Raw genomic sequence first — 26,571 nt, forward strand, 5'->3', positions numbered from 1 at the left:
CGTTCGGTCCAGGAGGTGGTGACATGGAAACACTCGCCTCAGTCATTCATGCAACTTAAGCTCGTAAGGAGAAATGTTTTGCTGTTTCACGGTGACTATTCTCAAAGGTCACAGATATGATTAGCCGGGTTTTCAAGAGTGTTTCTCATGTTTGTAATGTAATAATCTCGTTAATCTGTAACTAGAACCATAAAAACACCCCTAAAAACAAGTGTAGCTTCAACTAGAGCCTTTTGAATGTAGTGGAGGTGAAGCAAGGAAGTGTTTCAGAATACAGTTCCGAGTCTGCGCCTGATGGACAGCTTCACCTCCCTGCACAGACTCCTCCTCCTACAGTAAGGGAGCGAAGGTCTGTGTATAGCAAGAGTTACGGCCTTTCATGACCGACACGTCTCATCTGTACCTAAGACATACAGTAACTGATCACCGCTGACACTGAAAGATGTAATATGTACTTTGGAAACATCTTGTCAGTTATGAGTGCCACATATCAATACATTTTTTTTATTTATACCATGTTGGCTTTTCACGGGAATTTATGGGCTAAAGGAGATACTTTTTTGGGGTACCTCCTATCTCAAAGCCCACCCGCTAGGAAACCGTTGCCCCGAGTGAGGAAGCCCAACCTACACTCGGACCGTGGACAAGATTCGAACCCGTGCGCTTGAATCAATAACATCTATAAACGCAGATTTAGAATTACAATCTCGGTCACTCTAATTTTGGCAATACATTATGAGGTCTTTGGAATATTAGCGGTACATTATTTCCATTATTCAAAGAGGAAAATACTAGGAAGGAAAATACTACGACTTTTTTGTGTACGAGGAAACGAAAAGAAAAAAGGTTTCTCTGGGGAAGTGGAAAAAAGCAAGGGACACAGGGAGTGCATTCTGGGGGAAGGGGGAGAGGGGGCGAAGTGGAGGAAACCCTGGGCGAGAGATGAGGCAGGCAGGCGAAAATAATGAATAAAATTAACATTACCCTGGTCCACCGACGTTCACTCTTTCTCAAGGACGCATTTCTCCTTCCATGCACGCACGCACACGCACACGTTCACACACACACACACACACACACACACACACACACACACACACACACACACACACACACACACACACACACACACACACGATGATAGAAATATTCAAGTAGGAAGATAAAAAAATTAAAAACAGAAACACACACACACACACACACACACACACACACACACACACACACACACACACACACACACACACACACACACACACACATACACTTAACGAGCGGGCGTGTCGGAGAAGATGCTCGCACGATACCAGGAACACCTCGTAAGCATCTCTTAAAACAAGATGCGGGACTCAAGGTGCTCCCGCGGCTCACAGCAAAGGCGTCAACACTGGAACACGGGAACACTGGGACTTGGCCGCCTTCCCTTTGTTCCTTCTTGTTTTTACCCTCGTCCTCTCTCTCTCTCTCTCTCTCTCTCTCTCTCATCCAACCACCAACTCCCTACCAACACACACAAACACACACACACACACACACACACACACACACACACCTTCCCTTCCATCTTCCCTCATTTTTCAACTCACTCTCCCAATCTTTTGCAAACCTCCCTTCCTCCCTCCCTCTGTTAGCCAACCTAGCCCCACCCTACCTTGCCCCCACCTTCTTCACCCCCTGACCCCCTAGACGCGCCCCTCACCCACTGTAAGATCTGTGGGGGTAATGACAGAGCAGCCGTGCAGTGATCACAGTCGTAACTCGTCGTGGAAACTACACAAGGTAATAAATCTTCGGCTAAACGCTTGAGACAATTTTCCCTCGACGCGACCCCTTGTTTGAGATGCGACAGGCGGTGGTGGTGGTTGTGGTGGTAGTGGTGGTGGTGGTGGTGGTAGTGAGTGAGGGATGGTTGGGGAAAAGTAAAGAAGAGCTTGGTAAAATGGTCTGTTTGAGAGGGAGGGAAGAGGGACATAGGAACGAGCTTTGGGAGAGAGGAGAGGAGAGGAGAGGAGAGAAAGGAAAGTAATATGATGAGTGTGAGAGGAAGTGTGATGGATGGATTGGATGAAGGAAGTGGCGTAGGAGAAGAGTTGAGGAGTGAAGGAACTTGTTGAAGGAAGATGTAGTATGCAAAGATGAAAGTGAACAGAAAAGTAAAGAAGGGAGTCGTGAGGAAACTGGAGAATGATGATAAGACTTTAGAGAGGAAGAGAAAAAGGAGGAGGAGGAGGAGGAGGAGGAGGAGGAGGAGGAGGAGGAGGAGGAGGAGGAGGAGGAGAGGGGATAATAAATGAAAGATGAAAAGAAAAGCATGAAAAAAAGGGATGCCACTGACATTCATGCTCCTCTTCCTCTCCTACACCACCATCACCACCACCACCACCACCACCACCACCACCACCACCACCTCTACCACCTCCTCCTCCTCTTCCTTTCCTCCACCACCACCACCACCACCACCACCACCACCACCACCTCCTCCTCCTCGCCCTCCCCATACACCTGAAGCTGTTAACGAGAGAGAGAAAGAGAGAGAGAGTAGTAGTAGTAGTAGTAGTAGTAGTAGTAGTAGTAGTAGTAGTAGTAGTAGTAGTAGTAGTAGTAGTAGTAGTAGTAGTAGTTTAACACACACACACACACACACACACACACACACACACACACACACACACACACACACACACACACACACACACACACACACACACACACACACACACACACACTACAAGGGAACGTTATATATAATAGCAATATATACAAAACAAGTAGGATGGATGCACCGCTTCCTCTGCTGAATACAATGCAATACAACAAAACAGTAACAGCCACAAGAGTTATGCGGCCAAAAATTCTTCCCGCTGGTCCATTGTGTTCAATTATCACATTTTGTAGGACACTGACTTTTTAACATTTACTCATTCGTTTTATGAGGAACAACATTTTTGCGGCATGAAATGAATGTATATGGATTTATGTATATATGCATGTATGTATGTATGTATGTATGTACCATTCATTTACTCTCGTCATAATAAAAAATGCAAAGTATAAGTCAATTCTCCACACAGAAAAAAAAATACAAAGCCTCCTTAAAACCACAAAATCCTTATCACTCGCATGGCAGGATGTTAGGTTAGCCTTTTTTCATGTTGGAAGGACGCTGGCAAAGGCAACAAAAACCACAACAAAAAAAAAGGCCCACAGAGGTGCCGGGCCCATACAAAGACAAAAGTATCAGCCAAAGCCATTAGATAGACGTCTTGAAACCTCCCTCTTGAAACAGATCAAGTCCTAGGAAGGTGGAAATACGAGTTTCAGAGTTTACCATAGAAAGGAATGAAAGATTGAGAATACAGATAAATTATTGCATTACAGAATAGAGATGAAAGAGCAGTCTTGTGCAGAAAGAACTCGGGAGGAAGGAGGGCATGCAGTTAGCAAGATCAGAAGAGCAGTTAGCATGAAAATAATGGTATAGATTATAGATAGCAAGAGATGCAACACTGCGGCGACGAGAAAGATGTTGAACACAATCAATTATAGGATAGGAATTGATGAGACAAAAAGCTTACGTTACGTGTGTGTGTGTGTGTGTGTGTGTGTGTGTGTGTGTGTGTGTGTGTGTGTGTGTGTGTGTGTGTGTGTGTGAGTACTTACCTGGGGGTCCCCATGTCAGCGGCAGAGCAGCCCACCTTGGCGGCGGGGGCTGGTCTGCTCTCCCTCATCAACACGGAGTCAAAGGTCTGAAGGAAAGAGAAAGGAATTACAAGAGAGAAGACTTGCTGGTGGCCTGCGTCACATTCCCTGCCAGTGGTGTCGCCTGTGCTGACATTAAGTCCAAGATGAAGTGAATAATGCCAGGAGAACGAGGGAAGGGAAGAGGCGGCCAGGGAGGAATGACTGGTTCACACACACACACACACACACACACACACACACACACACACACACACACACACACACACACACACACACATTCTCTCTCTCTCTCTCTCTCTCTCTCTCTCTCTCTCTCTCTCTCTCTCTCTCTCTCTCTCTCTCTACAATGATTGGCCTGGTAGGTTATCACGATGCTCCGCCTCGAGTCAACACTCACGATCGAGTCACGCCGCACATTTTTCAACAGGAACGAGGTCATTTTACGATATTACTGCAGGCTTGTCTCTCCCTCCCGTCCCTCTCTAGCTGCGGGGCGGGGAGGGGCGGGGCGGGATGGGCTGGGGCGGGGCGGGGCGGGTTGATGGGTTATTCCAGGCTGGCTTAACTCGGTAGCCACTTTATGAGATGACACGGATGGGAGTGAGAGGTGAGAGGTGAAGGGACCAAATCATTACAGGTGGGAGGTGATGCAAGGACAGGTGTGGCCAGGTGACTTTGAAACGATACAGGTTATGTAATTGTAAAGTGACAGTTTTTGTTGTATATTGATGAAGGAGAGTATTACTGCATGTGTATTTACTTTAATGGCTTAAATGGATATAGATAATCATTTTAAACTGCTAAAAAGGAAAATAAAAAAACTTGAATTCGCACACAAAATCTAATGTCTGACCTAAAACACACACACACACACACACACACACACACACACACACACACACACACACACACACACACACACACACACACACCATTCCTCACCCGCCTAATTTCAGGGTTGGACAGCACGCCATCCACTCCCCCTCCCCTTCCCCCAACACGAACCACATTTTTCTTCTAGGACAGACGAGGAAAGAACGGAGTGTCGAGAGGCGCCGCGAAATTACACCCTTGGACAGTTTTAAGGCCACTTGTGTCCCGGCCTCGAGCAGCGGCGACCTCAGCCACCACCATCACCACCACCACCACCACCACCACCACCAACAACAACAACAACAACAACAACAACAACAACATCATCACTACAGCTTCCACTCTCCCGCTACTTCTGTCACATGTTTGTTTACTTAAGGAAAGTGTTTTGCGTGTGTTTAGTGTTTTTCTGGGCACAAAGAGAGAGAGAGAGAGAGAGAGAGAGAGAGAGAGAGAGAGAGAGAGAGAGAGAGAGAGAGAGAATGATATAGCAATTTATACAAAAAGTAAACAAAAACGCATGATTATTGAGTAAAGAAGACAGAGAGACCAGATGACAACTTAATTCCCAGCCTGGATTACACTGTGACCTCTTGTTCATCCCTGCTAAGAGAAACACCCTCCACCCACACCCTACCTCGCTCCCCACACCCCTCCTTGCTCTATCACACCATGTCTCGCCTCCCCACACCCGCCTCGCCCGTCTCCGAGTGTCACGTCTTCCTCCCTGCAGTTATCAAGGTAAATATGCTAACTCCGCCAGCAATTTTCCCACAACGAGAGTACGAGACACCTGTGTTGACTCCTGATGACGTGAGACAGGGCCAGGTACTCAGGGCAATGGCGAGGCAGGAAGAGGAAAAGGAGATGGAGATGGACGATAGTGGTTGTGGTGGTAGTGGTGGTGGAGGAAGACGAGGGAATAAACGTACGTGGTGTTAAAAGTAAAGAAATGCAGCAGGTTGGAAATTAATGAAAAGTTTAGGTTACAAAATTCATGTAGCAGGAACGATAAGAATGCATGGTTTTTTTTTTTTTTTATGTGCGATGGACAGCAAGCCCAGGGAAACAAAATATGGAAAAGAAAAAGCCCACTATGTTGCCAGTTTCCTAAAAGACATAGGAGTTAGCCAAAATTCAGGGACAAATATCTCTACTTTTTTTTTGGAGTCTGGTCTAGAAGTTTAATCTCGAGTTGCAAAATATCGTACTTACCGTTCAAAGGTGCTCAACGAAATCTTCATATAAAGTCACTCGTAAGTCACAAGTTGTCATGTTAAACTAAGAAATCTACAAATTGATACAAAAATTATAAAGGTCTAATATAATGTTCTCTCTCTCTCTCTCTCTCTCTCTCTCTCTCTCTCTCTCTCTCTCTCTCTCTCTCTCTGCTCTTCTGAAAGAAACATGTTCCCATCACTTCGCTTTCACGTGCTTGTTTCAATATCACGGTTTAAATTCTTACAAGAGAGAGAGAGAGAGAGAGAGAGAGAGAGAGAGAGAGAGAGAGAGAGTACAAACATGCTCGCACTTACATAATATAAAAGTAAATAAAAAATCATGTCACATTTTACTAAACGTGCAAGACTGAAAGCTTCAATTGTGCGTGAGTTGCGTCAGGGAGAGAGAGAGAGAGAGAGAGAGAGAGAGAGAGAGAGAGAGAGAGAGAGAGAGAGAGAGAGAGAGAGAGAGAGAGAGAGAGAGAGAGAATAGGTGGATGAAGGAAGAGAGAAAGTAGGAGGAAGGAAAAGGAAGATAAAAAAATCTCTCTCTCTCTCTCTCTCTCTCTCTCTCTCTCTCTCTCTCTCAGGTAGGTTCAGACAATTAATATAGACAGGTGTACATCGACAGACGTGCAGATGACAGGCAAACAGGAGAGAAACAGAGAGAGAGAGAGAGAGAGAGAGAGAGAGAGAGAGAGAGAGAGAGAGAGAGAGAGAGAGAGAGAGAGAGAGAGAGAGAGAGAGAGAGAGAGAGAGAATGAGGAATAGCAAGGAGACAAGGAGCATGGGAGTAGTGGTGGAAAAGTGAAGGTGGAGTAATGCAGGGTGCGTCAGATGAAAGGGAAGCGGAGTGGAGTGGAGTGAGATAGAGTGAGGTGGAGGGCAGGAGGGTGAAGCAGCATGACGTGCCCGCGTGTATTCACCCTAAAAATCCCGTCGTGTTGCCCTGCCAGTGTACCCTTCCCTCCCTTCCCTCCATGCCTCCCTCCCTGACCCCCGCCATTCCCTTCCAGAACAGAAGCTATTAAGAGCTCAAACAAAGACTCTCGTTATAATGTAAACAGTGAGGCTCGTCAGCGAGACTCATTACCCAGCCAAACAAACCGAGTACAGCAGCAGCAGCAGCAGCAGCAGGAGGAGGAGGAGGAAGAGGAGGAGGAGGAGGAGGAAGAGGAGAATAGAGTCATATCGAATTTTAGTGTTTTATTGTTATTTTTCTTCCTTTCTTTTTTTGTACTTGAAGTGTGCGTAGCGTTTGAGGGAAGAGCAAAGAGAAGTGTATAATTCAGGTGAGGTGTTTTATAAAGCTTGAAAATTCTAATATCGAAAAGAAAATCACAGAGGAGGAGGAGGAGGAGGAGGTGGTGGAAGAGACGAAGGAAAAAGAGAAAGAGAAGGAGGAGGACACGTTTTTGTTTGCGTCACAACTAGAAGAAAAACACACACGAAAAAAACACTGATGTGAATGGAGGCAGCGATGAAGATACACACGACAAAGTTAAGGCATGAATGACCAGGTAGATTGACTATAATAGCAGTGGTGGTGGTGGTGGTGGTGGTGGTGGTGGTGGTGGTGGTGGTGGTGGCAGCAGCTGTGACGACGACGAGGACGGTGAAGCAGTGCCAACATTCTCGCGGCTCTATGTCATACTTTTAATTAACGTAAACCAATGTCAATACACAAAGCCGGAGTAAGCCCTGATGTAGTACAAAGTGTGTGTGTGTGTGTGTGTGTGTGTGTCAGTTGTCAGTGCGTCCGGCCGTCAGTGGGCAGGTGGTCCCGGTGAATCATGACAGGAGCAGGTTAGGTAACGCTCGTCCCTTACTGCTGCCCCTTTCCCTCTTCCCTGGACCCTTCCCGCTTGCCCTCCCACCCTCCCTCCCGGCGCGGTACGAGAGGCAGGGAGCAGTGCGTTGAATGGCGAGGAGGCGGACAGAAGATGCAGTGAAGGATGGTCACGGCTGGATGGAAGCGAGAGAGAGAGAGAGAGAGAGAGAGAGAGAGAGAGAGAGAGAGAGAGAGAGAGAGAGAGAGAGAGAGAGAGAGAGAGAGAGAGATGCTTACAGACATACATATATACAGTACATTCATTAAAAAAATAGGCAGATCAATATAGACGAGGTATGTAGAATTGAAATAGCAACCACCACCACCACCACCACCACCACCACCACCACCACCAACTTTGCTTTAACATTTCGGGTGATGAAAATAAAAAAAAAAAAACTCCAATACAAGTCAAATTGCCACATCTGAGCCCGAGCACTGTGACCCCTTCCCCCTTCTCTTCCCCCTCCCCCCCTCCCCCCTTTCCCCTCTTCTAGGACATCCGCCGCTTTCCTTCGTTCCTTTTTTTTCCCCATCTCAGCCTCCATCCTGTCCTGTCCTATTTCCCTCAGTTCCCTACCTCCTCCAAGTTGCCATCTGTAGTAGTAGTAGTAGTAGTAGTAGTAGTAGTAGTAGTAGTAGTAGTAGTAGTTATTATTACTGTTGTTGTTGTTGTTGTTGTTGTTGTTGTTGTTGTTGTTGATTATTATTGAAAAAATGCGAAGAGAATAATAACAAAACCTAAAACAGCCAGACCAAAGAAAGAAAACAACAAACGAAAATGAATAAAAAAAAAATAAATAAATACTACGAAAGATATCAACATTCACTCAACAGTAAGAAAGAGAGTAGAAAGTGTCAACCCACACACAATAAAGTGAATGACAGAGGAAATAACTACAAGAAATGAAAAAAAAAAAAAAACACGGAGAGAGAGAGAGAGAGAGAGAGAGAGAGAGAGAGAGAGAGAGAGAGAGAGAGAGAGAGAGAGAGAGAGAGAGAGCGATTAATTTGCCTCACTTACTCCCGTCTTTAAAGTTTGTTTGAATCACCGTCACAGGAAAACGACTCATCAGTGACACAGGAGGAGGAGGAGGAGGAGGAGGAGGAGGAGGAGGAGGAGGAGGAGGAGGAGGAGGAGGAGGAGGAGGAGGAGGAGGAGGAGGAGGAGGAAGGGATGGAGGGAGAGAGAGGGAGTGGGTAACAGTGAAAGGCAGAGTTCGATAGGAGTGGAAAGGGGATGCTCTCTCTCTCTCTCTCTCTCTCTCTCTCTCTCTCTCTCTCTCTTTCGCCTGGTTAGACTGCCAAGGGAGGAGTGAAAGGGAAGGCTTCCACGAGGGAGCACAAGAGGCCTCGGGCAGGGCCAAGACACATGCTTCACCCATTTGATCTCGCACTTCAAACGGCAAGCATGTCTCTATCTCTCATTCTCTCTCGCTCTCTTTTTCTACCTCTCTCTTTTTTTTACTTCAACTCCTTCCCTTCCCTTCTTTGAATCGCTCCCTATTTGTTTCCTTGTATCCCTAATGTCACACACACACACACACACACACACACACACACACACACACACACACACACACACACACACACACACACACACTTCAAAAGGCAAACATGTCTTTTCATTTCACTTCCTCCTCATTTTCCTCTTCCTCCTCCTCCTCCTCCTCCTCCTCCTTTTTTTAACCATCATTTATCTGCTGCCTTCTTCTCCGCTTCCTTCTCACATCTTAATCATCTCTCAAGTCTTTTTTCACCTTATCTTCTGCATTTTTAGTATTCCTGCTTTATATGTTACTGCCTCTTCCTCTTCTTCCATTTATGTTGTCTCAAATAAACCTTCCAGATCAGTCATTCCTCCTCCCTGTATTTGATATATCCTCTGCCTTTCAATATAACATCCCTTTCTTTTTCTCTCTCTCACATTTACACATAGATAGACAGATAGATGCACTGTCCTATCTACCTCTCTTAGTGACAAATCCCACGACCCTTTCTACACAATAATACCCACAACACACACGAATATATATACCAGTTGATCCACCCCCTCGCATCGTTGTTTCCTCTTCCCTCCTGACTCCCTCATTATTCTCTCCCAAGCCGTTTCTTGCTTCTCTTATCCCCGTGTTCCCTCCTCGGCGGCATCAGTTACCGGGAACAGGCGGGCCGGTCAGAGAGGCGAGGGACCTTCATGCATGCACACTCCACACAGTTTCCCCCTCAGCCCGGCGGAATCAACAATCGGCCGGCGGTCCCTTGCAAACAGATGGTGGCCTTGTTGACTGTTGTTCTTCACCAGGCAGAAACAGGGTGCGTTTCTCTCTCTCTCTCTCTCTCTCTCTCTCTCTCTCTCTCTCTTTACCTTTGTGTATTTTTTTTCTAGTCCTTTTTTTTTGTCGTTCGTTCTAATGTGTCGTGTGTTTATTGCATCCTCCTTTCCTGGTGACGAGTGGTGCTAACCTTATCCCGTGCCTTCACCTTATTGGCCACCTCGCTCACCACACCACCGCCTGATTGGCCCGCCGCTAACCTTCCCTAAACCCACTTACACTCATCAATCCATCCATCCATCAAATAATTCGCTTCCTCCCTCACTCTCTTCCTTCTTTTCCTCTCCTTTCTCCTCTCCTGCTCTCTCTCTCTCACTCTTCCTCATCTCTACCTCTGACGATTTATTATTTTTTTTTCCAGCACGATTATTTTCAAAGGCCATAGAGATAATTAACCAGGTTGTCAAGAGCGTTTATTCTGTTGATAATAGGGAAATCTTGTTAATATATTACTAAAACCGTAAGAACACCACTAAAGCCCCTATGTAGCTTTAATTAGAGCCCTTTGAAAGTAGTCGAGGAGCAGCATACAAGTGTTTTAGAAGACGGATCACTGACATCACCTTTTCACCACTCCAGTAGTTTTGTAGCAACACTCTGAGACATCGCAGCCACGTGGGTCTGTCTGGCTGCCTAGCATACCCAACATTCAAGCATTTACTTCCCACAAATATTTACGTTATGCACTTCCTCCTTCAGTATAATGGGAGTAAATGTTTTTGTCTTTAGTGTAAGAGACTCAGTAATCAAGTTGTTAGTGCTGAGTCATTACAGAGCTTTAAAAGGAGATTAGACAAATGGATGGAGATGACAGGTTGGGTAAAGGTGAGCGCGTTTCATTCATTCCGACGGCTTCTTGTTGCTTCCCTCGTGTTCTTTCGTTCTAAAAAAGGAATAACAGGTATCAATTAATATAAAAGCGTGGACGAACATTGTACATCTCAATAAAAATCAAAACCTGAATAGACGTGTTTCATTCATTCTGACGGCTTTTTGCTGCTTCTCTTATATTCTTACGTTGGAAAAAAGTAAAAACAAGTGTCAATCAATAAGAAAAACGTGGAGGGACATTCTACATCGCAATAAAAGTCTATACCTTGAATAGTTTCCTCGTTACGGTGAAAAATCCTGCACCTGAAAACAAAATTCTATTTCAAACTTGTAAAAACATTAAGTAAAACGGAGCAAAACGGGATAACTGGGGATGAACTTTTGTGTTCCTTCCCAACCTGCCTCAGGGTTGCCCGCCCCCGGTGAGACGGCCCCAGGGAGGCTCACAACGACCTTTCTTTAATGAACTTTTAACCATTACGACCTCTGTTACTCGACGTGCATTTATCGCAGAAAGAAGCCCCATCAGAGAGAGAGAGAGAGAGAGAGAGAGAGAGAGAGAGAGAGAGAGAGAGAGAGAGAGAGAGAGAGAGAGAGAGAGAAACACTAACCACCAAACGTAAACTTGTCACCCACACACACAGTAGTCTTACCTGGATAACCACCACCACGCCCTCCCCCCGAGCCACGCCACGCCATGCCACGCCACTAACACCCCACCAACCCACTCACCTCAACCACCTCAACCCTAAAAAAAACAAGAGAGAGAGAGAGAGAGAGAGAGAAGAGAGAAATACACTACTCATTAAAACAACTTCGACTCTCTGCTTTCATTCTTTCCTATTTCTTTCCCTTAAACATCATCTCCCTTCCTGCCTCCCTCCCTCTCTCTCGTCCTACCCCCCTCCCTCCCTCTCGCCCTCCCTCCTTCCCTCCCCCAAGTATCAAGAACAGGACGCAACGACAGGTAACAAGATCGCAGCCTCCAAGCCTCCCCAGGTGTTCCCGGGACTTGTTTCTGGTGCAGGTGCGACAGTGTTTGTATTGGTGGGCTGGTCTGCGCTGCCCTCTAATTGGCCGATGAATCAAAGGTAAAGGCTAGATAGCGTCCACCTGTCTTGCTTATAATGGGTCGTCAACTTTAGGATTATTCGTGCCTCTTCCTCAAGGACACACAACGAGACGAGAGGAGATGGATGGGTGGGTGAATGCAAGGGTGAAATGGCTGGTGAAGCAACTGACATCGATCTTTTGTTATTGAAGGGCATGTAGGGGGTCCTCTAGCGGCGGTAGTCGTGGTGGTGATGGTGGTGGTAGTGGTTCTAGATGTAGGAGTAGCGATTGTAGTAATATCAACAACATAGTAAAGAAGAATTGTAAAATAATATTGCTGCTACTACAATATGAGATGGTGCTTTCTTGAATGGTGTCTGCAATCAGTCTGCCACACTCCCGCCATGCATCACCACTGTCACCATCACTCACCAAACCAGCCACCACCACCACCAAGCCTGTACCACTCCCACCACTCCGAGAAAACCAGCACCCAACGCCCTCTGGAGCAGGTGACGCCACACACACACGTACACAGGCAAGCCACAGGAGAGAAGAAAACCTCAATGCACTTCGATCCTTGCTTATGTGCCATGAAAGACTTCCTCTCTGTATGCATTAACACTTCGCTCCAGAAAAAAAGAAAGAGAAAGAAAGACTTAAACTCCAAACCTAAATTTGCACTTTTCTGCCTTTGATTTGTGTTGTTTCAGGGAGTTAACTTCAAAACACTTCTAGATTTCTGAATAACTATTTCAACCACACTCTCTAAGTCTAAGGACTGGTATCTTTAGTGGATTTTTTTTTTTTTTTATAGTCTTTATTGTTGCCCTAAGCCAGAATCTCCTCCTATTACACACACACACACACAAAAAGAGAAAAACTTGCTACAAACGAGTTTATTTCTCTTTGTCTCGTCTCACAGCAAAACTTGATGAAATTACTTGTATAAAAGAAGAGAAATTTGGTTCCCTCGCTCCGTCCCTTCCTCTTGTTAGTCGCCCATTACGACGCTGGGAGAACAGACATTACTTAATTTCCACAGTTGCCTTGCCACGCAAATAGGGAGACAGTAAATAACAGACACACATGTAGAGTCAGTTCACCAGCGAAGGAAATAGGGACTGCCACGCCACGCCACGCCACGCCACGCCATGCACCTCCACTTGTTTCCCCAATGCGAGCTGCGATGCTAAATTCCCGTCGTGTATTGTTCCGTTAGCTTCACTTCGTTCCGCGCCAAGAGCCACCGGAGCAGCCAGGTCACACATGTTGCTTGGTGACCCTTTGTGACCCGAGCTTATTCCCCACCGACCCACCTATACCTACCAATCTCTCTCTCTCTCTCTCTCTCTCTCTCTCTCTCTCTCTCTCTCTCTCTCTCTCTCTCTCTCTCTGGGTGTATGTTCATTGTTGTGAATAATTATGTTTTTATCGTTTTCTTTCTCTCACTGTGTTTACCACCTCGCTACTCTCTCTCTCTCTCTCTCTCTCTCTCTCTCTCTCTCTCTCTCTCTCTCTCTCTCTCTACACACACACACACACACACACACACACAGCCAGCAAGGAGAGGACAGGGTCAACTGGGAAGACCATCTGACTTTCTCTAATCAAAGGTCACCTACATGCAGACGACCGTGTCACCAGCTTCCTCTCTCCTCCTCCTCCTCCTCCTCCTCCTCCTCCTCCTCCTCCTCCTCCTCCTCCTCCTCCTCGTCAATCTGAGAATCACCACCCTCTCGCACATCACCCGCTTCGTCCGTCATAGTGAAGTGAGTAAGGCTGGAAATGAAAAGTAAGGAAGGAAGAAGATAAAAATATTAAGGAAAAAACAAAAACACAAGGGATTATAGAAAATGAACACACACACACACACACACACACACACACACACACACACACACACACACACACACACACACACACACACACAATCCCCGTGAGAACTTTTCCGCTTGACTTGTTTCCTTCTCCCTTTTCTTTTTTTTTTTTTTTTTTTTTGTTGACCTGCCTCCTTCCTCCTCCGTTACTGTTATTATCTTCTTCCTCTTCTCCTTCCTCCTATTGCACCCCTTCTACTTTTTCCCTCTTTTCTCCACTTCCTCCTCCTCCTCCTCCCTACTCCTCCTCCTCCTCCTCCTCCTCCTCCTCCTCCTCCTCCTCCTCCTCGAACAACCCAATCCAGTGAGATGAGCCAGTAAAATAATAAGTATGGAATAGGAAAGAAAAAAAAAGAAAATGAAAAGAATTAAAAAATATAAGAAAGAAAGAAAAAGGAAAAAAAATAAGGTACAGAAAGAGTAAAAAAAGATCAAGAGAGAGAGAGAGAGAGAGAGAGAGAGAGAGAGAGAGAGAGAGAGAGAGAGAGCGTCATTAAAACCTCTCGTTCTTTTGACTTCTGAAGCCATCGGAAGGAATAAAGAAAAGATCGAAAAGGGTGAATCTTTGTGTTACGTCCGCTCCCACGCCTCATCTCTCTCTCTCTCTCTCTCTCTCTCTCTCTCTCTCTAACCCGGACACGCATCTTAGAGTGTTTTAACCATTTAATTCAATTAGTCACACCTTCTCCCCAAACTTGTTTCCACCGAGCTTTATTTTATCCTTCCCTCTTCACATTGTTTGTTTTTCATTCCTTTTCTTTTTTTTTTTTTTTTTTTCTGTCTCGCCCCAAGCACCTTTCTTTGTCTTGTCTCGCCTCCTCCTTAGCTCACCTCATTCCGCGCGTTTAGAACCTGAACCTGTTAAGTTTCTGACACACACACACACACACACACACACACACACACACACACACACACACACACACACACACACACAGTAGCCTACCTGTTCTCACTTATCATCTCCATTCATAGCTTCATCTAATCTTCTTTCAAAGGTTCCAAGTGTCTCAGCGCTAACAACCTGATTATTGAGCCTGTGAGAGCCAATTCCTACCCATCTCTTGTTTCCAGTGCAATTCTATCAAGCATGAACAACCTACACTTACACACACATACACATACACACACACACACACACACACACACACACACGTGGGAAAGTTTGCTCTCCACAGCGGCCAAAGAAGGCAGGAGTCACAGAGAGTCTCCCCGCGGCGCCTTCGTGATAAAAAGGTAATAACGAGAACAGCATAAGTACGTGTCATAAAAGATGAGGCAATTATAAAAAGATGGCAGAAGTGAGTTACATTCTTTCTCTCTCTTTCTTCCACCGTCGTCACTCTGCGCGATAACACGTATTAAAACAAATGAGACGAAACTAATGATGGGAACATAAAAAAAAATATTCTGCAGTGCTATTAATCAACGCCATCATTGTGGTGACGGAGAAGTGAGTGGAGAAGTAAGTGGAGAAGTGAGGGAGAGGTGAGGGGGAGATGAGTGGGAGATGGGAGATGCGAGAGGTGGGGCAGGAGTGGAGCACATAACACTTTGACGCGTCTTTCATTATACATACTTCGTTTCTTGCACCTCATTGTTTGGAATATGTATGAGAGAGAGAGAGAGAGAGAGAGAGAGAGAGAGAGAGAGAGAGAGAGAGATCAACCCCACAACACTGGCAATTTAGTATCACCTTCGCCGTCACACAACTTGAAATAAACAAACAGAACTCGATATAGAGAACAATATTTTTATCATTTTATCTAAGAGCCTTGGGCAACGAAAAGGCTAAAAAAAAAAAAATAGGCCCACTGAAATTGCCTATCACTAAACGGAGGCAAACGTGCAAAAAATAAATAGAGAGAATATGAAGAAAGAGAGGTATGAAGGATAGATGAAGAAGAGGAGAGAGGTATGGATGAGAGTGTGAAAGAAGGAGGAGAGGCAGAAATATGAAGGAGGAACAAGGAAGGGAGATATATATGAAGGAGATATGGAAGAAAAGAACCAGAAATAACCTGAAATAAAAGAGAACATACAAGCAGAAGGAAGAAAAAGACATGAAGGAGGAACAATAAATGAATAAGAGGAGATAAAAATAGAAAAAAAAATAGATAAAGAAGTAATAATAATAAAAAAAAAAACAGAAAGAAAGAAAGACATGAAAGAAGAACAATAAATGAATAAGAGATAAATAGAAACAAAAGAGGAAACAAATAAACCACACAGAGACAGAAAATGGAAGAGAAACACAGATATTTAGTATGAAGGAGATGGAAGGAGAGGAGAAAAAATATACATGTTTGTTTCATAAAGGGTCAATATTTATCAAGTAATCTTAACCTTAATTGGATGTAACCGCTACCTAACACTCAGCTCTCTCTCTCTCTCTCTCTCTCTCTCTCTCTCTCTCTCTCTCTCTCTCTCTCTCTCAGCTGATCAATTATTCAATCACTTTACACATCCACAATTCTCACCATCAACTAATTTCTTACTCTTCATTTATTTATTTATTTATTTATCTATTTATTTTTTATATTTATTTTTTTTTATTTATTATGCATTTTTTCAATCAATTTCCCTCCAGTTAAACTCATTAAATTCTCTTATAATGTTTTTTTTATTTCTTTCTTGTTTAACCTTCAGCATCTCTATCAAGTCTTTCTTTTTTTTTTCTAGTTAAATTCATCAACTTCACTTCAGTTTCTCTTGTAAATACCTTTTTTTTTTTTTTTTACTTTCTTTCTATTTAAACTCACTAACTTCTTTCCACCTTCTCTCCTCAATAACCTTTACTCTCTTTCTTTCTATTTAAAACCCACAAACTTCTCTTCTAGATATCACTTCTCTTGATTTTTTCCTATCTAAACACCAATTTCCTTCCACCTAACTATGTATTTTTACTTTCTAACCATTCAAACTCACCAACTTCTACTAAGTACGTACTTTTTTTCTTCCCTATTTTTAACTTTTTCCTTACTTTCTCAACACTCGCCACGAAAATACGAGGGGAGAAAAGGGGAAACTGCGGGGAAAAAAGATGGAGGTTCTGAAGTACGAGAGGATATGGAGGGCAGTAGTGGGAAGGGAAAAAAAATAGACTGGAGTGAAGGGAACAGGGTGAGGGGCGAGGGTGAAGGAGGAGAGGGGAGAGTGCAGGTGTCAGGACCAAGGCGGTGGATCGTCCAGCCTCACCGAGTACTAGAGGAACCAGAAAATTGGGATGGAACCACAAAAATAATTCTTTGGGATAGAGGAAAAGTATGAGGGGACGGTGATGGTGGCGGCAGTGATGGTGGTGATGGTGATGGTGGTGGTGGCATCAGTAGCAGTAGCAGTGGTGGTGGTGGTGGTGGAGGGAAAAATTACAGGAGGGAAGAAAAACACAAGACAGGAAGAAAAATAAAGAAAGATGGAGGAAAAAATATTGAAAATTAAAGCAGTGAAGAGTGATAGAAGAGGAAAAAATAGGGCGAGCGAAATAAAAGTGCAGACAGGGAAGGGAAGGGAAGGGGAGGGGAGGGGATGGAGAGGAGGGAGGGAAGGGCCAGCTGACGCCTGCCCTCCTTCCTCCCTCCCTCCCTCCCTCCCTCCCTCCCCCCTCTCAGAATTGTTCCAGGAAGTCTTCCCAGAGGATATGAATTTCAGAAAAAACACCAGCAAGAGAGAGAGAGAGAGAGAGAGAGAGAGAGAGAGAGAGAGAGAGAGAGAGAGAGGGAGAGGAGAGAGAGAGAGAGAGAGAGAGGGTCAATGGAGTGTCTAGATGGTCAGAGGTCGCTGGATGGGAAAGACAAAAGGAAAAGGGAATGGAGAGGGAAGGAGGTGGACTGAGGGTGAAGGGGTGGGAAGGTACTAGAGGGGAGAAAGGGGAGAGAGGGGAGAAAGAGGGGCGTGAGGTCAGGTAAACTTGGTCAACGAGAAAATAAAGCATGGAATGGAAACGACAGGGAACAAGGAGGGAGTGAAAGAGGAGGAGGAGGAGGAGGAGGAGGAGGAGGAGGAGGAGGAGGAGGAGGAGGAGGAGGAGGAGGAGGAGAGGAGGAGGAGGAGGAGGAAGAGTGAAAGAAGATAAAAACAGTGTAGGAGAGAGAGAGAGAGAGAGAGAGAGAGAGAGAGAGAGAGAGAGAGAGAGAGAGAGAGAGAGAGAGAGAGAGAGAGAGAGAGAGAGAGAGAGAGAGTGACAATGGTTAAGAAAATGAATGAAAACTGGATGAAACGAAAGTAGAAAGTAGAAAATTAAATAAATGAAAAAAGAACAGCATTCACTATTAAGACAAAGTTATGCAAATACTACAAGAAATAAATGAAAAAAGAGAAATTTGTACAATTATCAAACGGTGTAATGGAGAAATGAATAGTGATGATGATGAAAATAAAACAGCATGTATATAGATATGTAATAATGTCACACACACACACACACACACACACACACACACACACACACACACACACACACCGGGGCTCGATTCCTGGCCGGGTGGAGATATTTGGGTGTGTCTCCTTTCACGTGTAGCCCCTGTTCACCTAGCAGTGAGTAGGTATGGGATGTAAATCGAGGAGTTGTGACCTTGTTGTCCCGGTGTGTGGTGTGTGCCTGGTCTCAGGCCTATCCGAAGATCGGAAATAATGAGCTCTGAGCTCGTTCCGTAGGGTAACGTCTGGCTGTCTCGTCAGAGACTGCAGCAGATCAAACAGTGAAACAGTGAAACACACACACCGCGTAGTGTAGTGGTTAGCACGCTCGACTCACAATCGAGAGAGCCGGGTTCGAGTCCCGGTAAGCGGCGAGGCAAATGGGCAAGTCTCTTAATGTGTGGCCCCTGTTCACCTAGCAGTAAATAGGTACGGGATGTAACTCGAGGGGTTGTGGCCTCGCTTTCCCGGTGTGTGGAGTGTGTTGTGGTCTCAGTCCTACCCGAAGATCGGTCTATGAGCTCTGAGCTCGCTCCGTAATGGGAAGACTGGCTGGATGACCAGCAGGCGACCGAGGTGAATTACACACACACACACACACACACACACACACACACAAACATCTTAACTTTACCTAACCCAACCTATCCTAATGATGCTTTTATTTATGTCGATCCCACGTAAAATTACTCAAATTTCACACACACACACACACACACACACACACACACACACTCTCTCTCTCTCTCTCTCTCTCTCTCTCTCTCTCTCTCTCTCACACACACAACATAAACAAAGCATCTTAATACAGTGAGGATAATGAGTCCCAGTGGTTAGGGGGAGGTGGGCGAGGTGGGGGAGTGACAGTCATGGGAAGGTAGAGGGATGGTGGTGGTTGTCCCGGGGGAAGGTGGATGCTGGGGGGTGACTGTCAGGGTTCCTACAGCGCTCCCCCCCCTGCACCAACAACCACCACCACCACCACCTCCGCTGACCTCTCATCCGGTCACACGCATCTCTCCCAGCCTCTCCCCGTCACTCCCCACCTCTCCCCGTCCTCTCTCAGCCATCCACCTTGCTTCTTCATTCTTCTCGCCCGTCCCTCGCGTCTTCTCTTCCTGCCTTGCCCAGCCACTCTTCCCGTCTCGTCCACTCTCAGTAAAGTATTAAATGTTTGCGTCATATAATTCCTCGTTTGCTGTGTTTTCTCTCTCTCTCTCTCTCTCTCTCTCTCTCTCTCTCTCTCTCTCTCTCTCTCTCTCTCTCTCTCGTTCATCATCTTTATCATTATCTTTCCTTCGCGTATTCTTTCCTCCCAGCGTTATTCCCTCCCTTCCTCCTTCCCTCCCTTCCCTCCTCCTCCCTCCCTCCCTTCACCCTTCCCTCCCATCTCTCCCATCTCCGCCATGTGTTCTAATTAAATTTCAAATTTTATTAAATACCAGGGAAAAATTACCTTCATAATTAGCACTTCCGGCCATATTGTGACGACGTGGTGTGTGTGTGTGTGTGTGTGTGTGTGTGTGTGTGTGTGTGTGTGTGTGTGTGTGTGTGTGTGTGTGTGTGTGTGTGTGTGTGTGTGTGTGTGTGATGGGAGTGACATCTGATTGTAAAAAGAAAATAAACCAATAAAACCAAACTAAAACAAAATTAACCACAAATAACTATTCTAATACAATGTAAATAAAAAAAAAAAAAAAAACAGCTAGAACGAATAAAAAATATATAAACGATCCCCCATCATGACTATTGAAAGCACTCACACGCCGCAAAAGTGATGCATCCTGAACCAACCACGTCGCTTTCCCTGGTGCTCATCCCTCTCCCTTCCTCAACACATGCACCATTCCATTAACAACCGTAGCGCTTACACCCGGACCATTGCACCTGTCATTATGCACTAATCAACGCAGCAGGAGACGGTGGTGGTGGTGGCAGTAGTGGTGGTGGTGATGGTGGTGGCCGTAGCACTTGTCATTAACTTCCTCTCTGGCGGTGTGATGGCCTCAGGGTGTGTGTACGGAGCCCCAGGGGATGTGGGTGGCGGGGAATGCAGAAAGAGCACGACACAACGGATGGGAAATGAAAAACAAATGTTGAGTGTTGTGTATGTGTTACAGGTATCATGCAGTGAGGTACGTGAAGGAAGAGTAGCATTGAATTAAGTGATAAAGAACGGGAAATGGAGAAATAAACACGGTGAATGTAGTGTTAGTTACTTTGTGAGTATGAGATTGTAATGTCATACGTGAAGCAAGTTAGGAGCAGCTTCCAGTTAAGACTACACAGGACGGGAAATTTTTAGTTATGAGAAGCTTCGAAACGTGGAAAAAGTTGGAGTACAGACGGGGTGAAAAATAGTGAGTGTTGAGTGTGATGCAAGAACGATATGATGTGACACGTGAAGGAAGCAGAAGGAAGAGCTTTGAGATGAATTACACAAGACAGACAAGTGGGACGATCACAGAAGTACAAATCAAACATCTCACCAAGAAATTACAAGTGACAACACGCCACAGCACATCCTTCTCTCTCTCCCTTCCCCGCGCCCTATTTATTCTCTCTCTCTCTCTCTCTCTCTCTCTCTCTCTCTCTCTCTCTCTCTCTCTCTCTCTCTGCTTCCCACCCCTCTCTCCTCTCATTTCTCTTCCCATCCTTTATCATAACGCATTACACACAGCACTGACAAATCAAATGCAACAAAATCTTTCTTTCTCAGTTAACGACACACAAACACACAAACACACACACACACACACACACCGTAACATATAACTAATACTTTGAAATATTTAAGAACATCGCCCGTTAAAAATGAATAAATGAATAAATAGATCCCATGGAAAAAAAAAAAAAAAAAAAAAGCAGATGTGTGAACGAGCGGGGCAGAAAACCTGGAAGTGTTGCGTTAGTCATTATCTGATTGGCTGGGTACGTCCATTCAGGTTTTCCATTTCAAGACGAGGCCACGCAAATGTACCCCAGCCAGTGTGTGTGTGTGTGTGTGTGTGTGTGTGTGTGTGTGTGTGTGTGTGTGTGTGTGTGTGTGTGTGTGTGTGTGTGTGTGTGTGTAGAGATATTTGCTCTCAAAGGGTGTTTAGTCACACGCATTTACGAGACACACTAGTAGGGAAAGTATCAAATGAAACTCTCTCTCTCTCTCTCTCTCTCTCTCTCTCTCTCTCTCTCTCTCTCTCTCTCTCTCTCTCTGGTAACATTTTTCTTTTTTATAAGTGCCATGAACCAACGTATTTTAAACCAAATAAGCACGCACACGCACTCACACACACACACACACACACACACACACACACACACACACACACACACACACACACACACACACACACACACACACACACCACTCCCGTGATTCTTAGGATGACATGTAATGGAGAAGAAAACCAGTTCCAATGAAAACAATAGCTAGTAAATATTCCTCTTCCACCCTTCACACACACACACACACACACACACACACACACACACACACACACACACACACACTCACTCACTCACTCACTCACTCACTCACTCTCTCTCTCTCTCTCTCTCTCTCTCTCTCTCTCTCTCTCTCTCTCTCTCTGTCTCTCTCTCTCTTCTTATAGAGGAAGAAAATCGTCTGTAAATCTGAGGCTGCAGTGTTTCTTGGCGGCCACACAAGGGCGGCTCGTCAGGACACTGGGAGGATCTGGTAACGAGAGGCTCCAACACGGCGATTCCAAACCTTTTATTGGCTCATTGTTCCCTCAGACACATTACAGAGGAGGTTGAGGAGGAGGAGGAGGAGGAGGAGGAGGAGGAGGAGGAGGAGGAGGAGGAGGAGGAGGAGGAGGAGGAGGAGGAGGAGGAGGAGAGGAGGAGGAGGAGGAGAAGAAGTTACGTAGTGTTACATAGCGTTACATATGTACACAGGTCACAAAAGAAGCAACTTGACCAAGAACTGCTAACAAGATTGTAATAAAAGGAAAGAACACCACAACACCACAACACCACAACACCAAAACACCAAAGCACAAGGCTCCCTCTCCGCCCTGCACAAGAAAAGTCAGGTTGGAAATAAATATCTTACAAGGTTTGAAGAAATAAAGAAAAAGAAAAGAGGAAGGAAAATAACTGAAATAAGGTGTCCATAGTCCCTGGAGGTAAAAAAAAAAAAATCAATCTGCAACAATTGAATATCTGAGGCAAAGTATTTATGAAGGAAGAGAAGGAGGGGGAGGAAGAGGACAACAACGACAACAACAGAGAATGGGAAAGAAGAAGGAAACAAAGGAAGAGCTAGGGAGGAAAGCAGGGAAGGAAGAGGTGGAGGAAAACAATGAGAAAGAAGACAGAAGGATAAAGAGAAGAAAATAAAAGAAGTAAAGAGAAGAAGGGAGAAAAAGAAACAGAGAATGGGAAAAAGAAGAAAACAAAGAAAGAGGGAGGAAGACAGGAAAGGAAGAGGTAGAGAAAACCAAGAAAGAAAAGTAAATTTCACAATTTCCTTTTCTTGTTCCTCTTGTTTCACGACCCTAAAAGCCGCGGCTCTGGACACCTGATCGTGTTCATCTGCGCAATAAAGACAGCTATGTAAGTTCACCTGTACAAATTTAAGGGGCATAACAGCGTGCCCTTCCTCGCTTCCCACACCTGTGCACCTTTGTTAAGCACTGCAGGTGTAAGGGGCAGCATTGGGTCGCCCCACTCATAGCAACGAACACACGAACAGTATTCTCAAACTCCTCGGCACCTTATTCCTGGCATTCAACAGGATCTAGAGCACGTTGCTGGAGTTTTTCCAGAATTTAGTGAGGTTTTAACAAGGATCTCGCGTTGCCATTTACATAAACACTTCGACATCGTATCCCCACATTGAACAGAATTGTGTGCACGTTAATAGTGTTTTCAAGGATGTCTTCAAAATTTAGTTTAATAAAAAAAAAAAAAAGTTGTACTGCTAGTGATGGAAACGTACAGAAAAAAACGACTAATGATCTGCGAGGTCTGCGAGGTCTCTGAAAACATTCCTCATAAGAGCTCAAAATGTTTGCCGCTAGAGACTGCGTCATTGCAGGGCGCAGGCCGGGCAGTCAGGTCACCGCAAGCCAAGAATTCCTATACGTTCCTTGCCGCAAGCCATGCCACGTCTGAGGTTCGGGCCGTTTAGTCTGTCTCAGGATATCGTGTTTTGTCTCTACTGATGGGGAGGTGGGGGGGGTGAATCGGTTGGATGGCTGACGGGGAATATAATGGCGCTCTGGGAGGCCTGGTGGTGTCAGGATCAGCTGGACCCACCCGTACTGTACACTCCTACCTGGCCCTACGTGTGGCGCCCGCTGACGAACACACGCGCGTTGGTCACACAATCCTTGTAAACATCAACCAAAGACACTCCTTAAATTTAGGATGCTTCTTTTCCGACCATACTCGATAGGGACTCTCACCTTCAGTTTTCTCTTTATCTCTTTTTTTTTCTTCTTTTATTGTCTACCTTCTTTTCCAGCCAGGGCCAGTGTTTCCTTTTACGTAAAAAATATAGTGAAGGAACGAAGGTCGCTCTCTATAATAACTAACTAAACGTGTTCGCCGCAGTGAAGGTTGTCGATAGAGGACTGTACCATCCACTGTATATAATAACACAAACTTCCCATTAAAATTCAAATGTTCTTCCGTGATCCATCTCTCACTGTGCAGCGACCAGGCACACCGCCACGCCGGGACCACAGGATAGCCTCACAATGGTGGGCAGGTGATTATATAATAATATTAAGGAACCCAAACACACACACACACACACACACACACACACACACACACACACACACACACACACACACACACACACACACACACACACACACACACACACTTTACAGTCCAAGACCATAATAATTTTTTCCAGCAAACTGCACCAAAGGCAGAGTGCAGCATAGCTCATCATAATGGTGGGAAGAGAAGAGGAAAGGAGGAGGAGGAAGAGGAGCAGTAGGAGGAGGAGGACGAGGACGAGAAAGAAAAGGAGAGAGAAGGGTAAAACACACAAAGATGACAGAGAGATTGCTGATTGCTAAGAAGGAAGAAGAGATGGAAAAGGTATTGTAAAAAGAGGGACAGGATGAAAGAAAATGCAGAGGAGGCAGAGCGCAGAGGAACATGCTAAGAAGAAGGAGAGGAGTGTCACGAGACGCGGAGAGGGTGTCAGGGGAGCAAGAGGGATGACAGAGGAGGGTGAATGAAGGACGCAATCTAGAGGCGACGGCTTGCTAGGATAAAATGTTGATCTCCTGAAACAAAGGAAAGAGAGAGAGAGAGAGAGAGAGAGAGAGAGAGAGAGAGAGAGAGAGAGAGAGAGAGAGAGAGAGAGAGAGAGAGAGAGAGAGAGACAGACAGACAGACAGACAGACAGACAGACAGAGTACTATAAGCAAAGGCAAATAACTCGGAATGAACATAAGAGGATGACTAAACATTAATGAAGAACAGGGATTGATTAACTGATGAGTGAGAAAATTAATGATAAACTTTAGGCTTCTGAATCAAAACCTTGGAATATACAAAATAGATGTGTAATAGATAAAATGAGTTAAAAACGAGTAAAATAAATGACACAAGAACACAGATGAAACACAAAGAAAATAATTAACCCTTTTTCACCGCTTCGTTAACCTCTCTACCACACACTTTGCGGGGAGACACGAGAGAGAGAGAGAGAGAGAGAGAGAGAGAGAGAGAGAGAGAGAGAGAGAGAGAGAGAGAGAGAGAGAGAGAAAGTTTGTGCATTTAGGCTATTGAAATACTGAACAGAGCTTAACTGAACCAAAGTATCTAGACAAAGGAGTAAAAAATTATGACGTATTGACAGGAGAAAAAAAGTTGTCGCGTAGCAGTGAAAAAGTTAAGATGAATCCAACACACAGGAGAGGAAAGAAAAGCAACTCAAGGTTAATTCCGCATCATTACTACTGAAACACTGACGAGAAATAAAACAAAACAACACTATGTGAAAATGTAAGTGTAAATCGAGAAGAACAAAATTGTGTATCAGTGAGAGATAAGACGACGAATTAACTCTTTCAGTACCATGACGCGTTTTGCATATCCATTCTGGTTACTATTTGGTGATTTATACGGCTTCAGAAACTGTCCAGCCGGTGTTTAAAATAGTGAAGACTAACCATTAATGTAAATAAAAGTGAATGTGTAACCGTGCCCTAAAACTTATGGGAGAAATGTGCCTCAGTACTGAAAGGGTTTAATATCAATGAGAGATTAATATTTTCTCCTCTTCTTCTTCTTCCACCTCCTCCTTGATATGTTAAGACCGTTCATCTGCGCCTCGCTTCCCCGCCACATTCACCTGACTAATAGCGTTACCGTAAGAGTCACCTCCAGGTGTGGCCGCGGTGAAAGGAAGACGAATGAATATAAAACACAAAAACGTTAATTAAATGTCAGCCTACTGCTCTCTCTCTCTCTCTCTCTCTCTCTCTCTCTCTCTCTCTCTCTCTCTCTCTCTCTCTCTCTCTCTCTCACATAACATTCTCCCTCATCTTCCATCTTGATAGTGTCTCCTCTTCTCTTCTCTCATTGTTTCCATCTTCTGCCAATCCTCCTCCTCCTCCTCCTCCTCCTCCTCCTCCTCCTCCTCCTCCTCTCTTCCTTCCTTCCTCCAATTCCATCAACTTCCCTCTCTTTACACATGACTGTCTTCATGTTCCTCTTTATCTTTATTCCTTATTCTCTCTCTCTCTCTCTCTCTCTCTCTCTCTCTCTCTCTCTCTCCCCGTCACACACCCTCACCACGACCTCGGAGGAAAAATATTAATATGCTTTTTCCATCGTAAAGTCTGAGAGTAAACCGACCGTGACCAATCTCCTACGCCTCTCTCTCTCTCTCTCTCTCTCTCTCTCTCTCTCTCTCTCTCTGCCCCCACCCCATGCTCTCAGTCTCATCCCTGAATACAAAACTTTATACGAAGAGATACAACAACAACAACAACAACAACAACAACAACAACAACAACAATAACAACAATACTACCAGCCACCACCACCACCACCACCACCACCATCACTACATATAAATCAAATCCATGTGGTTATTCTCTCCTGTAGTTCATGTTCCTCTCTGCTTCCCCTCCCTCCCTGCCTGCCTGCCTGCCTGCCTGCCTGCCTGCCTGTCTTTCTCTACCCCTTCCTCGCCTTCCCTCATCCATCAGCACTCACTCACTAAGTCACCTTCACCTGGTTACCTGCCTTGCTTCACACCTTCACTTGCCCTGGACAGGTATTTGAAAGCAGGGAATAAGTTAGGAGGGAGGAAAGGTGCTGAAGAGAGCTTTATGTAGTGGCAAGGAAGGGACAGAGGAGGAGGAATGAGGAGGAGGAGGAGTAAGAGGAAGAATATGGAGGCCAAGGAGAAAGAGAATAAAAAGAATCAA

General features: G+C 45.1%; 1 protein-coding gene across 1 annotated transcript in view; it reads right to left on the minus strand.

The window, feature by feature from the left end:
• The window catches only part of LOC123514021, a 571,965-nt gene that overhangs the window by 514,367 nt on the left and 31,027 nt on the right, over window positions 1-26,571 (minus strand). Inside the window, 1 exon segment of the mRNA XM_045271590.1 lies at window positions 3,661-3,746. Coding sequence (XP_045127525.1) covers window positions 3,661-3,728 — 68 coding nt within the window. The 5' untranslated portion in view covers window positions 3,729-3,746.

This window comes from Portunus trituberculatus, chromosome 37, assembly GCF_017591435.1.
Source record: "Portunus trituberculatus isolate SZX2019 chromosome 37, ASM1759143v1, whole genome shotgun sequence".
NCBI lineage: Eukaryota > Metazoa > Arthropoda > Malacostraca > Decapoda > Portunidae > Portunus > Portunus trituberculatus.